We start from the raw sequence: 15831 nt of genomic DNA on the forward strand, positions 1-15831 counted from the left end.
ACAGCAGTCATGTGGTCAACCAGGTCAAAAAAAGTGATAGAAATCAAAAGCACCTGCTGCAGTTCTGCACTTATTTCCAAGGAAAACACAGAACTTCCCAGGAACACCATCTCCAGATAATCCCATGTTTGCTCTATCAGCACCAAGGGCAGAAGGCGAGGGACAGCAGCAATGGCTCCACCCCACACAGGGACACCCCAAAGCAAAGCTGAGCCCCCAGCTGTGGCACAAAGGGCTGCACACTCATTTTTGGGCTAAATAGGGAGTTTCTAGAACGAGAAGTGCGAAGGATACAATGTGAGAGGAGCATTGGGAGCTCAGAATGGCCAGAGACAGGATTTGTGTAAAATAAATCATCTCTTTATTTGAAGTTCAGTGTCTAGGACAGGTTCTCCCGCCTTCTGCCATGTCCAGGAGGATTTTTCCCCACTGTAAATGATATGGCAACAAAAGTGGCAGCTACAGAAGTTGGCATAGACAAAAAATCTGGAACAGAGGAGATGTGGCACCCAGGATCCCGTTCAGAAGGATTCTCTGGTGCCAGCCAGGGAAAACCCCTCCTGCCCAGCACAAGCAGAATCGCACCCAGGAATCATCATCATCTAATAATAACAATAATAAAAGCAAGAATCTAACTTCCTCCCCCCTCCAAATCCACGTGATTCCTAAGGCACAGATCCCAACTTCTCCCATTGCCCACCAGCGGCCACCGCAAGCCCCGATCCCCCCTCGACGGGAGCAGCCCCACGGTCGCCATCCTCCTCCTCGCCGGATTTTCCCGCCCGGATTCCCCATCTGGGGAGGCGCATCCACGTTTTTAAAGCCTGAAGAGGCTCTGGCTGGAGCCGGGTTGGGGAGGACGAGCAGCGGCTCCTGAGGAGCATCGGCAGGAGCGTCCCCGCCCTCCTCGCTGCGTTTCGGGGTCCCTGGGGCGCCCCCGGCCGAGCCCGGCTCCCAAAGGCGCGGGATTCCGTTCAAGGCAACCACGAAATGCAGCATATTTAAGGCTTTCACTTCTTAAATTAAAGCGAACAAGGGAGTTTTTTTGGGTCCTGGTTTCCTGAGCGCGGCCGGGGGCTCCGCTCCCGTTTAGGTGAAGGACCAGAGCTGGTGCGGGTCCGTGAGGTCGCAGGGAACGAGCGCCGGGTGCTTCCCCCGGGCCGTCAGACACATCCCCGAGGCCAAGTTCTTGATCAGCCGGTTCTGCCGAGAAACAACGCAAATCGTGAGCGAGAGCGGGGTGTGAGCGAGGGGAAACAGCACCGGAGGGGCCTCACCGTGCCCAGGGGCGATTACCATTGCCTAATGGTAAGGAACTCTAACAAATTTAGGATTACCTAAACCGAAGGCCTTCAAAGCCTTAAACAAGAGTTAAACCCTCCTAGTTTCTGCTAAAATCCGCGGGCCATTACCCTGCATCCCCCAAATGCTTTAATTAAGCTAGGACCTTCCAATTTACTGGACAGATGGGCTTTGATCCCATCATAGTACAGTTAACAGCTATATGCCCTAACCAACAGGCTAAAAATGGATGCACATCCATGAGCTCGCAGCTCACTGTAAACTGGGGGCTCCTCACCTGCGCCAGCTCCCACTCCTCGCTGGCGGGCACCCGGCCGGGCTTCCCTCGGAACTGGCACTCGCCCAGCTCGGCCGTGCCCGCGGCCCCGCGCAGGCACAGCTCCCTGCCGATGTTGTGGCGCAGCTCCCGCTGGCTCGTGTACTCAAAGTACTGCGGGAAGAGACAACGGAGCGGTCACCGCCGCGCCCCGGGGGAAAACCGGGGCTGGGAGAAGGGGAAATGATGGGGGTGGTTCGGGGACCGCACCTGGTTGCCCCCCAGCCCGTGGCAGGGGTACATGATGAGAGGCTTGCCACCGTGGTTGTTCTCCCCAACGTCCAGGCAGCTCTTGGTGCCCTCGTTTTTGATCTGTGTGAGGGGAAGAGAGGAGTTGGGAGGGGAAAAGAGGTGGTGGTGGGAAAAGGAGAGGGGAGAAAAAGGAGGGAGAAAAAGAAGAGGGAAAGGAGAGGAAAAAGAGATAGGGGGAAAAGGGGAGGGGAAAAAAGGTGGTGGTGGGCAAAGAAGAGGGGAGAAAAACGAGAGAAAGGAGAGGGAAAGGGGGAAAAAGAGGTGGGGGGATAAAAGAGGTGGGGGAAAAAGATGATGGGAGGGAAAGGTCAGGGAAAGGCAACGGGAACGGGGGTGTGGAGGGGAGGAGAGGGAGGAAAGACGGGTAAAAAGACGGGGTAGGGGGAAAAAGGGGCAGGAATGAGGAAAAAGTCTGGGAGAGTGGAGGAAAGAAGGGCTCAGAGGAGCCAGGGTGGGACCGGCTCGGGTTTGGCCGTGCAGGGCTCTGGCTTATCACTGTGCAAACACCATCCCGGCACCCAGCGCCGGCTCCGGGTCCCGTGTCCTTTCCAGGACATGAGGAACACCCGAGCCATCGCCTCCGGCACGCGGAGCAAAGGGAAAGGCACCGGGCGGAGGTTTCAGGAAATGAAGGTGAATTAAAAGCTGGATGGGAGCCAGCACCCAGCACATGGCTGTCACCTGGCTGGGTGCTGGCCGTGCCAGCTGCTGTCACATCGCCCTGGCTGAGGAGGGGCAGGCTCAGGATCCAACACCCAGCTTGAGGGAAAAGGCTTTTCCTGCCTCAGGGGAATCCCATCCTCAGGGATGGAGCTGCAGCCCCTCATCCTGCCTGCCCTCAGTTCCTCGGGGGTGCAGCCAGAGCTCCGTGCCCTGCTGTCCCCTGCTCCCTCAGGGACGGAGCCAGCCCTCCACATCCCGCCTGTCTCCATTTCCCTGCGCATGGGGGGCTGGAGATGGGGTCCTGCCTCCCACCCGTGCCCAGATTCTCTCGGGATGGAGATGGAGCTCCCCATCCCATCCCATCCCATCCCATCCCATCCCATCCCATCCCATCCCATCCCATCCCATCCCATCCCATCCCATCCCATCCCATCCCATCCCATCCCATCCCATCCCATCCCATCCCATCCCCAGTTTTTCCAGCCTTCCCTGTGCCAGGACGGTGTTTGGCGCTCAAGGAAGTTTTCAGCTCTTCCCCCGAGTTTAACCCAAGTCCACATCCCCACGGATTCCCCAGCCCGGGACTCACCCCAAACCAGCTCTGCCGGATTCCAGCTCGGCCGGAGCCCAAACCGGCCCCACCAGCCGGTGACAGATGAGGTGACAGACAGACAGACACGGTGACAGACGTGGCAGTACCAGCTCCCCCTCCCCGGTTCAATTCAAAGCCCCCAAGCCCACCCTCCGGGCGCTCCCCGGCCGTTCCCGGTGCAGGACGGAGCTCCGGCCGCTCCCGGCACTCACCGCTCCGTAGAACGTCGGGGTCAGGTCGGGCACGAACATCTCGGGGTAGACGTTCTGCAGGTACCAGGTGAAATTCCTGCAGTGCAGCCGCTCCCGCAGCCTGCGCCGCTCTGTGATGTCACCAAACGTCTTCTAAAAAATAAAATCGGGGCGAAAATTAAATTCACTTCGGAAAACAATAGGGAAAATCGCAAAAAAACCCTTTCCAGGTTGGGGATCAGAGCTGGAGTCACCCCCAGCTTTGTCATCATCCCTCCGGGTGTGACCAGCACTGAGACAAGGTGGGGGGGACAACTGGCAGGTACCCACAGGCTCCACCAAGAGCTTGGAGATCTTTTGGTGAAGAATAAGAAGTTCTGGTATTGAAAAAAGAAAATAATAAGAAGTTTTCATACATTCACATTCTCTGAACAGAGAGAGACAATTCTCTCTCCCATGTTTTTTTTTCCCTGGAGAAGCACAGAGAAAAGAAGAGGAAACAATTCTTATCTCAACTTTCTGCTCCTGTTGTTTTGCACATGTGGAATGTATTAGGAGGATTACCTGACGTGATTTGTCAGTTGGATTCTACTGAGGATTGTTTTGATTCCTTAGCCAATCACTCAAAGCTGTGTCCTGGCTGTCTCAGTCAGTCATGAATCTTTCTTTAGTATGTATCTTTTGTATAGTGTAGTATAATGTAATATAAAATAGTTTTAATGAAGCAATTGTTCAGACTTCTGAATCAATAGAATCAGGTACCAATTACTCCCTACCTCAGGGGTGCCCTGCTTTACAATATTTGTGTTAAAAAAAATCATTAAGAAAAAAAAAGAATTAATAAACCCCGATGTTTTCCTACTAGGAAACAATCTGGCCAGAGGGGGAAAGAAAAATAAAGCTTTTGCCTGTTTCTGTCCACCTGTCTGGTCTCCCACCCGCTGCTGCTTCTCAGGTAGAGCTCCCAGCAGGACCAGCCCTCTGTCCCAGATTGCAAGGCAAGATGTGTTCTATCACCATCTCTATGGCAGTTCTCTTTTGTCAGCGGGCAGTTTTTCCTTGTCTCTTCCACAATCACTCCTCCCTCTGAGGGCACATCTGCAGATAACAGCTACTGAATGTTACTGCATGGCTGATAAGCACTGCAGCATCCCACTGGGAGAGGTGAGCCCAGAGGGAGGAGCCAAACATTCCTACCCAGATATAATCTTGAGATTCTGGGACACCAGCACGGCTTCTCCACTGGATTTCCCAGAGGAGCCGCAGCTGCCTCTCCTTCCCACTGGATCTTCAGAGGAAGACTCCACCCTTCTCCAGAACCCCCTTGCTCCAGCAGAACCACCCCTGACACTGCAGGAGGGCTGAGCCACAATTCCAATGGGACTGCCACCAACACCCTGACCCACAGGGTGTCAGGCTGGGTTCTGACTCTGTCAGTGTTGTTTTGGTTTACTGCATTGTTTCTTTTATCCTTTTAGTTTCTTCCCTATTAAAGAACGGTTATTTCCTGCTCCCATATTTTTTGCCTGAGAGAACTTAATTTAAAATTTATAGCAATTTACAGGGGTGGGGAGGGTTTACATTTTGCATTTCCGGGGACGGTCCTGCCTTCCTTAGAAGGCACCTGTCTTTCCAAACTGAGACACCCTCCCAGCAGAAGCAGCAGCAGCCCCCAGTACCTCTCTGGCCATCTGGGAGGCCTGCTGGTTGCGGCGGTAGAAGATCTCCTTGTAGTCGTCCATCCAGACCTCGGCCAGGCGCACCTGGTTCCGGGAGATCACCTGGGTGCCCTTGGGGAAGGTGTGGGGGCTCTTGGAGCGGAACACGTGGCCCACGACGGAGCAGGGGATAATCTCCACCTGTCCCCCGCACTGCCACACCTGCGGGGAAGCCACACCTGAGGTGGGGGGGTCCGGCCCCCGGGCGCCCCAACAGGGAGCTCCCTGGAGGTGCCCTCGGAAGGTGGACCCCCATACTTACCCTGAAGGACATTTCCACGTTCTCACCCCCCCAAATCTCCATCTGGTCATCATAGGAGCCGATGTGCTCGAAGTAGGACCTGGAGATGGCAAAGAGGCCACCTGCAAAGGTCGGGGATCTGCAGGGGGAAAGAAGGGGTAAAACACAAATAAAAGAGGAGAAATCTGAGTTTTGGGAAATAAGAGTCCCCCTCCATCCAGCTGTGGTGGTTTTGGCTGGGCTGCTGGGAGGGGACAGAGGTGACAGCATGACACGGAGGGGCCTTCGCTGCCAGATGGATTCAAAGTGAAAAGAGGATATTGTTACCAAAAACCTGTCACCAAAAAGAGGAGGAGGTCAGAGCTCGGTGCCCCAATCCCTCCTCCCGCTTCCCCTAATCTTTTCCATCTGAGGCTGGAACAGAACCTCGCTATTATTCAGGAAAAATAATGAACGCCAAGGACTCGCTGAGCTGCTGAGGACGAGGCAGCGGCGGGAGCCAAGCGCCCGGCTGGAGGTGAAAGGGGCCTTTATGGGGACAGGAGCGTCGCCCAGGTGACCCGAGCACAAAGCCAGCCCCGCGGCCGGGGTGGGGCCAGGTGTCCGGTGTCTCCCAGCGGGGGCACCAGGGAGAGGTGGGAAAACCACCCAGGCTCTGTCTGCATGTCAGACAGAGGGATGAGAGGGGGGATTTTGGCACAGCCTGATCCACAGGTGACCTGTTCTGTGCGGGGGCACCTGGGCACCGAGGGTGAGAAGGCAGAGACAGCAATTAAATCCTTAATGGGAGCGAGAGCAATGAAATCTTAAATGCCAAAGCGAGAGCAATGAAATCCTAAATGCCGGAGCGAGAGGCAGCTGGAGGAGACTCTAAGGTCCATTTTGGCCCCAAGGGAGGTTTATCCTCCACCACCCCCCCAGCTCTGACCGTGCTTGGGCACAAACTCCCGACATCTCCCATGCCAAAATCCCAAGGGAGAACCCTGCTGGGAAAGGGCAGCACTGCCCACCCAGCGGCACCAAAACCAAGGAGGACACCTGTCGCAGACATCTTTTATGGAAAATCCTTTCCTTAGGATTTTTCCTCCTGAGAAGCTGTGAGGCCTCAAGAACAAAATGTAAACAATGGTTATCTGCTGCTGTGGAACGCAACAGGTGCATCTGTGATTGGCCCATGTTGGTTATTTCTAATTAATGGCCAATCACAGCCCAGCTGGCTCAGACAGAGTCCAAGACAGAGCTTTTGTTATCATTCTTTCCTATTCTATTCTTAGCTAGCCTTCCGATGAAATCCTTTCTTCTATTCTTTTAATATAGCTTTGATGCAATATATAATAAAATAATAAATCAAGCCTTCTGAAACATGGAGTCAGATCCTTGTCTCTTCCCTCAGCCTGAGACCCCTGTGAACACTGTCACAAACACCAATTTCTGGGAAAAAGAGAAAACCCAGCTGGATAAAGCATTCCATGCTGGGCTTACTTGATGGGGAAGGTCTCATCCTTCCTGCGCTGCCTCTCTCGCGCCGGAACCACCTCCCAGCCGAAGGTCAGGCTCCAGTCGAAGTTGCCCCGGCTGTGCTGCTTCCCATTCTGCACGGGCTTGGAGAACTCGAAGGTGTTGAGGTCGATGGTGGCGATGTCGGGGCTCACCACGGCCGTGGGCTCCTCGGCGATGCGCGACAGGAGCGGCTCCAGCCAGCCGTGGAAACACTCGCCTGGGACACGGGCAGGGCTGAGCGGGGCTGGGGGAACCCACAGAGCCCGAGGCACGCACGGGTGACACGGGGGGACATTCACATGTGTCATGGGGGACACACAGGGTGTCACAGGCGGACACTCGGGGTGCCACAGGGTGTCATGGGGGGACACTGACAGGGTGTCATGAGAGGACACTCACGGCGTCACAGGGTGTCACGGAGGGACACTCATGGTGCCATGCGGTGTTGCAGGGGGGACACTTACAGGGTGTCACAGGGGGACACTCACAGGTCGTCACAGGTGTCATGGGGGGACAATCACGGGGTGTCACAGGGACAACACTCACGGTGTCACGAGGGGACACTGACAGGGTATCACAGGGTGCCATGAGGGGACACTCACAGTGTCACAGGATGTCACAGGGGGACACTCACAGGGTGTCACAGAGCGTCATGGGGGGACACTCACGGTGTCACAGGGGACACTCACAGGGTATCACAGGGTGCCATGGGGGGAGACACTCACAGTGGGCATCCAGAAAGGTCAGCACCTCCCCGCTGGCCACGCTGGCCCCCAGCAGCCGTGCCGTGATGAGCCCCTTGCGCTCGCGCTGCCTCACCACGCGCACGATCTGCAGCTGCTCCACGTAGCGATCCAGCTCCTCCTTCAGGTACTCTGCAGGTGGGAAAACCACTTGGAGCCATCAGTCCCTGCATCCCACCAGCCCATCCTGCTGCCCCATCAATCCCACTGATCCCATCCCATCGATCCCATTTTATCCCATCCCATAAATCCCATTCCAAATCCCACCAATACCATCAAACCCATCCCACCCCATCCCATCTCCCAGATCCTATCCTATAAATCCCATTGATCCCATAAATCCCATCCCATCAATCCCATTGATCCCATCTTGTCCCATCCCATCAATCCCATTCCAAATCCCATCTCTCCCGTCAATACCATCAATGCCATCCCATCCCAAATCCCATCGATCCCATAAATCCCATCCCATCCCCATCCCCTGCTGCTCAGACTCTGCAGTTGAGTTTGGGTTCAGGGACACCTGAGCCTTTGCCCCAAACCCAAGTATATTTTTGGCTAAAGAAAATGAGTTTTATAATGGTCTAAGCGCCTCCTGTCTAATCCCTCTCTGGAGAGGGACTGGGGGTTGGCAGGGTGGGTGAGGAGGTCACATCTCTGTGCTTGAAGTGTCACCAGGACCAAGCTGTTCCTGAGGGAAGGGGTCGCCAGAGGAACCCGGGATTTCTTGGCAGATGCAGCCAAGCCAGGAGCTGGGAATGGCCAGGTGGGAGCTGGGACCCCGAGAAAAGCACCCTGGGAAGGGAATATGAGTCCAACCCACATCCAGCCCCAGTGGGAGTCGAGCTCTGGGGCAGTGGAGCCCTGGGGCACCACGAGGTTCCTGCTCCTCGGGAGCCCGTGGGTGGAAAGGGAGAATTTATCTGGGACAAGGGCAGAGTCCGCTCCTCCCAGTGCCCCGACACTGAACCCCGCGTTAATTAGCTCCGGGTGCTAATTAACGAGGATTACAGCTGGCTGAGGGTGGAGGTTTGTGGGGCGCCTGGTTTGTCCCCAGGGCAGGGATAACAGCGGTGCTGGGAAAGGGAAAATCCCAGGGGTGGATGTCAAATGGGGAGCGGCTGCTGGGAGATCCCGGGATATTGGGAGCGTGAATGGCTCAGAGCTGCTGCTTCCAGGCTTGGAAAGGGGCTTGGTGTCCCCTGCATCCTGCTGATCCCACATCCTGCCTCCCTCTGGCCCCTGAATCCCCTCACAGCTCCGTGTGGCTCCTGCATCCTTCTCGCTCCCCCATCTCACCACAGCTCTTCCTATCTCCCTCTGGCATCCACATCCCACATGGCTCCTGCACCCCTCTGGCTCCTGCTTTCCACCAGGGCTCCTGCACCCCTTTCACCCACGTCCCACCATGCTCCCTGCATCCCTCTCCAGCCCACATTCCTCTGACCCACATCTCACCATGGTCCCTACATCCCTCTGGCATCCACATCCCACCACAATTCCTGCACCCTTCTGGCTCCTGCATCTCTGACCCACATCACACCACAACTGCTGCACCTCTCTGCCATCCACATCCCACCGCGATTCCTGCACCCCCTGACCCCCATCCTATCACAATTCTTGCATCCCTCTCTGACCCACTTCCCATCAGAGCTCCTGCATCCCTCTGACCCCACATCCCACCACAAATCCTGCATCCCTCTGACCCCACATCAAACCATGCTCCCTGCACCCCTCTGACCCCATGTCCCATCACAACTCCTGTACCCCCCTGACCCCCATCCCACCACAATTCCTGCATCCCTCTGATCCACATCCCACCACAGCTTGCCCTACCTCCCTCTGGCATCCACATCCCACATGGCTCCTGCACCTCTCTGGCTCCTGCTTTCCACCAGGGCTCCCGCATCTCTCTGACCCACATCCCACCACGGTCCCTACATCCCTCTGGCATCCACATACCATCACAATTCCTGCACCCTTCTGGCTCCTGCATCCCTCTGACCCACATCACACCACAGCTCCTGCACCTCTCTGACCCCACATTTCACCACAAATCCTACATCCCTCTGACCCCACATCCCACCACAGCTCCTGCATCCCTCTGGCATCCACATGCCATCACAACTCCTGCAGCCCTCTGGCCCCACATGTCACCATGGTCCCTGCACCCCTCTGACCCACATCCCACCACAACTCCTGCATCCCTCTGGCATCCACATCCCACCACAACCCCTGCACACATCCCACTGTGCTCCCTGCATCCCTCTGACCCGCGTCCCACCATGGTCCCTGCATCCCCCTGACTCCACATCTCACCACAACTCCAGCATCCTTCTGGCCCCACATCCCACCATGCTCCCTGCACCCCTCTGTCCCCACATCTCTCTGACCCACACCCCACTGTCCCCGTGTCCCCCACGCACCGTCCGTGCTGGCATCGTCCACCAGGATGACCTCTCGGAGCAGGCGGGCCGGGGACGAGTGCAGGACGCTGTAGACCGTGCGGAGCAGGGTGGACCAGGCCTCGTTGTGGAACACGATAACCACGCTGGTGGTGGGGAGGGGAGGGCAGCGCTTGAACTTCTGATCGATGCACCTGGGGGGCAGAATAGGGGAGTGAAGGGGGAGGCATGACTGGAGCGACCCCCGATATCCCCCCCCACCAAACCCCACAGCTGCGGGGAGCAGCTCTGGCCCCTCTGGACTCGTCCCTGCTTTGATTCCCATTGATTTTGGTTGAGTGAGTCCCATTGCCGGCTTCCGTGTCCCCCCTTTGTCACCGCCACACCTGCTAAGCACGGATAATCGCCTGCCAGCGCGGGGGGCTGGATTCCTCCGTCCCTTTCAAGGCTTTTTCCATCCCGAATTCCCCCCCATGTCTCCCCCATCCCACCCCTCCGCGCGGGCCCCGCTTTAATCCGGCAGCCCCTGGCCGAGGGCAGGCGGGGAAATCTCTGGAGTTTCCCTCTTTCCCTGCCCCCGACCCCAGCGGGGTCCGAGGCTGTTCCACTCGGCTAAGAAAAGAAAAAGTCTGACCGCTGGAGCCGCTGGGATAAAGGAGCGAGAGTTGGGAAAGGCGGGGAGGCGCCGGAGCCACCAAGCAGGTACAGGGAGACACAAAGAGCCTGCTGCCACTAAACCCGCCCCCAAGGGGCCAAAATTAGGGAGAAATAATAATAATTTCTTTTTTTTTTTAGCTTTGTCTCCATTCAATCCTCTGCCAGTGCTGGGTGACATCCTGCCCTCAATCTGTTTTAACTTTCCCTGAAATTTAAGGGAATAAACGACCAGGTTGAAGGGACTCAGTGGCTAGACTGAAGGGAGTAAGGGGCCAGGTTGAAGGGAATAAGTGGCCAGATTTAAGGGGGTAAATGGCCAGATTTAAGGGGAGTAAGGGGCCAGATTGAAGGGGGTGAGTGGCCCCAGGGGCTTTCGGGCCAGGCTCTCACTCGGGGGGGCGGCTGTCGGGGCCCAGCGCCCGCTGCAGGGAGATGCGGTCGCTGGCGAAGGCGTTGAAGCAATGCTTCTCATAGCCCCGCTCCTTCTCCTTCGTCTCCTCGGGCGTCCAGCGATCCTTCTTGAAGGCTTTTCCGTCGGCGCCGGGGCTGGCGGGGTCCTGGGGCGGCCTCTCCATCAGCGGCCGCAGCTCGGCCGCGGTGTAGACGCCGGGCAGGCAGGAGCGGCCGCTGGGCAGCGGCTCCGGCGGCGGCTCCGGGGCCCCGATCTGCAGCCGCGGCATCGAGTCCCGCAGGTCCCGCACGGCGCCCAGCATCAGGTCCAGCACCTGGCCCTTGCCCGGCACGATGTTGCGCAGCCACGGCTCCTCGCCCGGCTCCTTGCTGCCCACGTCCTTCTGGAGGATGAAGAGGAAGAGGACGAAGACGGCGCCCACCAAGGCCACCTTCAAGGCGCTGTAGCGGCGGCGGAACAGCCTCATTTCGGGGTGTTTGGGGCGGTTTTGGAGGGTTCAGAAATGTGGGGGCTGCGGGTGCATCACGGTGTCCTGCTTTGCTCCAGTGACCTGTGGGAAGGAGAAACACCTGCAGTGAATTCCCGGCCTGGATGCAACTCCTTGGTGTCAAAATAGAAACACTGCAGTGAAGATATAATATATTGAATTTAAAATACATCACGTCGTACCTAAAATATAATGTATAAATATGATCAGCTCATGCAATAGTTTTGTTAAGGACCTTAAAGATCATCCAGTCCAACCCCCTGCCCCGGGCCGAGAACCTCCCACTAGACATAATAACAATAATAATAATAACAACAACATAATAACACAATATCAAAACAACACATTAATATATCGACATAGTAAAGTAATATTAGCAACATATTAACATATCAATATTGCAGTACAATGTTACTAATATATTAATATAGCAATAAATATTAAAAATATATTAATATAAAGTTTGGCACAAGTGACACTTGTAAAATTCATTCCCCCCCAGCACTTCCAGCCCCTAAATCCAGCCCGAAATTAAAACACCAGGAAAAGTGCAAGTTAAAAAATGCCGGAGGATGTGCCACCCACCCCCACCACCACACACGAGACCCTCCCAAAAAGTTTCTTCTGGGACTGATTTGGAGGCTGCAGCCTCCCCCCGCCACCGCCAAGTTAAAATAGAGCCCAAAATTTGCCAAAATATTTTTGGCCGCTGGGAATAAAAAGCTTTTTCCTGGGCATTTTCCTGCCTGCGAAGGAAAACTCGAGCAGACCATGCAGCGCTCCGGGATCGGCGGAGCCGGAGCAGCAGGTTCGGTGTCCTGTGCCGTGTCCGGTGCCACGGCCGCCGGGAGCTCGGCGCCAGCTCCCGAGTTTGCCCCGGGATCCGCCGGAGGCTCTGAGCTTTCCACCACCCCCAAACTTCCCGCGGCTCCTCTTTGTGAGCCGCGGCCGCCGGAGCATGGACGAGCCCGGCGGGATCCATTCACCGCCATCTCCTCCTCCTCCACTTCGGGGTCCCCCCCCTTCCCCCGGCTCCTTTTTCCCCTTTTCTTTTCATTCTCTCGGCAGTGGGGCGGGGAAGGGCACCTGCCACAACTTCAAGGGCGAGGAGGTTCGGGCTGGGGAGGAGGAGGAGGAGGAGGGTCCCGGGGTCCCCGCTTTGAGCGCCGCGGGATCAAAGCTGGACCACGCTTCACTGCCAAGAGCGCCCGGCCCCATCCAGCGAGGAAAAGCAAAATCGGGGAAAAAACCCCATCAATCCCCTGGTGTTCCCTGCCATTGCCTCGGGATTTCTGCCCCAAGCTGCGCGAAGGTGCCCCCGCTCCACTCGTGCCCCCGAGGTTTTCATTGCACGGCGCTGCTGTACAATAGAGAGGGGGGAAAAAAGGATTTTGGGGAAAAAAAAAACCATTTCCATCAACCCCACCACTCTGAGCTTCCTTCATGCCACGTTGCTAATGAAGCTCGTTAGGTGTCGGTGCTAATTAACACCGGAGGGACGCTCAGGTGTGCGGGGGGGCGCAGGTTGTGCACAACAAGAGCTGCGGCTCCCAGGGGGCCACAACCCCTTCGCAAAAAGGGCCAAAAAGCCGAATATAAATAAAAATTTCCCCTCTGAAAGACTGGGGTGGATTTGGCATGGAGCTCCTGGTGCACCTGCGCTCTCTGCTACCTGCCCTGCGAACTCCCAGGTGGATTCTGCTCCATCCCATCCCGAAAATCCCAGATTGCCACGGGGCTGGCCCTGCGCCCTGGGAAAACAACATTAAAATGAGCCAGGGGAGCCTATTATTGGGGTCGGAAAAGGGGGAAAATGGGGGAAAAAAGGGGGGGGAGGGGGGGAAGGGAAAAAAGAAGGGGGGAAAAAAGGGGAGGGGGAAACAGAAAAAAAAAGGGGGGAAAAGGGGGAGGAAGAAAGGGGGAAAAAAAAGGGGGACTAAAAGGGGGGGGAAAGGGGGGACAAAAAGAGGGGAGAAAAAAGGGGGAGGGAAAAGGGGGGAAAAGGAGAGAAAAATGGGGAGGAAAAAAAGGGGAGGGGGAATGGGGAAAGGTTCAGTGGGAATTCCAGGAGCGTCCCCCGTGATGTGGGAGGGAGAGATTGTGGGGAAGAGGCAGAAACAGAGATACGCTGGTGGAGGAAATAAGGGAAATAAATAAAATACATGCGGATTTACACCCACACTGCCTCAGGTGCGGCGGCCACCGGCTCCACGTGGCAGCGAGCCACGATGACACGGGAGGGGCAGGGACGGGGAGCTGGGGAGCAGCGGGATCGCTCCCGGCGGGATTCAGTGCCAGCGGGAGGAACCGCATGTGCTGGGAGCTCACAGGGTCAGGATCCTGCAGGGCTCCCCCGTCCAGGTGGGATGAGCCCAGAGGGTCCCGGAGCTGCTCCCGGGATGTGGGATGGGAGTGCCCGGAGATGGGGGCTCTGTGAGGGTCCCGGGGGTCATGGGGTACCCCAAGGGGGTGATGGGAGCCGGGTCCTCCCAATGCCCTGCCCAGAACCGCCACAGCCCGTGGAGCAGCTCCGGGGGCTCCACCCAGACCTCCCGGCCCGGGGGGGCTCCATCCCAGGACCACCTGAACCCCCCTGCACGGAGGGGCCTCTGCACCGGGACCCCCGAGCACCCAACCCCAGGAGGGTCCCTCACCAGGACCACCCTGCTCCCCCTTCCCCCGGGCCGGGGGCTCCGCACCGGGACCTCCCGTGTCCCCCTTACCGTGAGGGGGGCTCCACACCACTACCTCCAGATCCCCTTACCATCGGGGGGGATCTACACCAGGACCCCAGACCCCCTTACCTTGAGGGCGGGTCCACACCGGGACCTCCAGACCCCCTTACCATGGTGGGGGCTCCGCACCGGGACCCCCGTACCCCCTCCCCCGGGGCAAAGACTTCACACCAGGACCCCAGACCCCCTTACCGCAGAGAGGGGCGCCGCACCACGACCCCCGCGACCACCGGACCTCCTTTCCCTGGGGTGAGGGGTGCTCACCGGGACCCCCTTCCCCAGCAGGAGCTCGGCACTGGGATCCCCTTAGAGAAGAGGGGGGGACGGAACCCCCGGCTCGTCCCCTCCCCTCTTACCGGCTCCACAGCGGCTGCGGGGCCGTAGGTGCGTCCGGGTGGGGCGGGGCCACCTGCGCTACCTGTCCCCGCCTCCCGGGCAGGTGCACGGGCGGGGACGCCGCGCTCCTAAAGCCGCTTGGCCCGGGGAAAGCGCTGGGTCCTAAATCCGCCCTGCCCGGGAAAAAGGCCGGGCCTTAAAGGTGCCCGGTCCGGGAAAAACCCCGGGTCCTGGAATCGCCCGCCCGTCCCGGGAATAACGCCCGGTCCTGGAGCCACCGGCAGGCCCCGAGCCTGAAATGGAGGTGCTGTGCTGGGACCAGTAAGGGACTGGCACTAGGGATACTGGGAACCACAAGGTAGGACCCCACGTGTACTGGGGACCAGTAAGGGACTGGTACTGGGGACACTGGGAACCAGTAAGGGATTGGTACTGGGGACACCGGCAGCCACAGGGTAGGACCCCACGTGTGCTGGGAACCAGTAAGGGACTGGTATTGGGGACACTGGGAGCCACAAGGTAGGACCCCATGTATACTGGGGACCAGTAAGGGACTGGTACTGGGGGTACTGGGAGATGCAGGGTAGGACCCCACGTGTACTGGGGACCAGTAAGGGAGTGGCACTGGGGACACTGGGGACACTGGGAACCAGTAAGGGACTGGTACTGGGGACACTGAGAGCTGCACGGGTAGGACCCCACATGTACTGGTGACCAGTAAGGCACTGACACTGGGGACACTGGGAAGCGCAAGGTGGAACCCCACGTGTACTGGGGACCAGTAAGGGACTGGCACTGGGGACACTGGGAGCTTCATGAATAGGACCCCACATGCACTGGGGACACTGGGAACCAGTAAGGAAGGGGCACTGAGGACAATGGGGTCTAGTAAGGGACTGGCACTGGATGTACTGGGGATCCCAGGGATTTATGGAGGTGCCAAGGTCTTGGCTCCAGGTGTGCTGGGACCAGTAAGGAACTGGCACTGGGGACACTGAAACCAGTAAGGGACTGGCACTGGGGACACTGGGAACCAGTAAGGGACTAGCACTGGGGACACTGGGAGCCACAGGGTAGGACTCCACGTGTACTGGGAGTTGTAAGGGACTGGCACTGGGCGTGCTGGGGGCTGTAGGGATTAATGGAGGTACCAAGGTTATGGCTCCAGTTGTGCTGGGACCGGTAAGGGACTGGCACTGGGGGCACTGGGAACCAGTAAGGGACTGGTACTGGGGACACTGGGGGCCGCAGGGATTTATGGAGGTGCCAAGATCATGACTC

The 15831-nt window shown here is 57.6% G+C and overlaps 1 protein-coding gene across 1 annotated transcript; it reads right to left on the reverse strand.

The window, feature by feature from the left end:
- Window positions 1-338: 338 nt before the first annotated feature.
- GALNT6 (polypeptide N-acetylgalactosaminyltransferase 6) lies at window positions 339-14580 on the reverse strand. Its single transcript, XM_059491303.1, has 11 exons — window positions 14407-14580; window positions 10971-11542; window positions 9945-10117; window positions 7501-7650; window positions 6758-6992; window positions 5297-5414; window positions 4996-5196; window positions 3338-3469; window positions 1829-1930; window positions 1580-1732; window positions 339-1203 (listed from the first exon to the last, which is right to left on the reverse strand). The coding sequence occupies exons 2-11, from the start codon at window positions 11456-11458 to the stop codon at window positions 1090-1092; spliced, it is 1866 nt and encodes a 621-aa protein (XP_059347286.1). The 5' UTR covers window positions 11459-11542; window positions 14407-14580; the 3' UTR covers window positions 339-1089.
- Window positions 14581-15831: the final 1251 nt, after the last annotated feature.

The sequence above is a fragment of the Ammospiza nelsoni genome, chromosome 32 (assembly GCF_027579445.1).
Source record: "Ammospiza nelsoni isolate bAmmNel1 chromosome 32, bAmmNel1.pri, whole genome shotgun sequence".
NCBI classification, from domain to species: Eukaryota; Metazoa; Chordata; class Aves; order Passeriformes; family Passerellidae; genus Ammospiza; species Ammospiza nelsoni.

Bases quoted from the DNA above. Each gene is read 5' to 3' on its own strand.
- GALNT6 (XM_059491303.1), bottom strand. From the start codon at position 11,458: ATGAGGCTGTTCCGCCGCCGCTACAGCGCCTTGAAGGTGGCCTTGGTG. The intron at 1,733-1,828 runs GTGCGGTCCCCG...CTCTTCCCGCAG, and splicing joins ACGGGCTGGGGGGCAACCAG to TACTTTGAGTACACGAGCCA. The intron at 1,204-1,579 runs GTGAGGAGCCCC...GTTTCTCGGCAG, and splicing joins AGGAGTGGGAGCTGGCGCAG to AACCGGCTGATCAAGAACTT.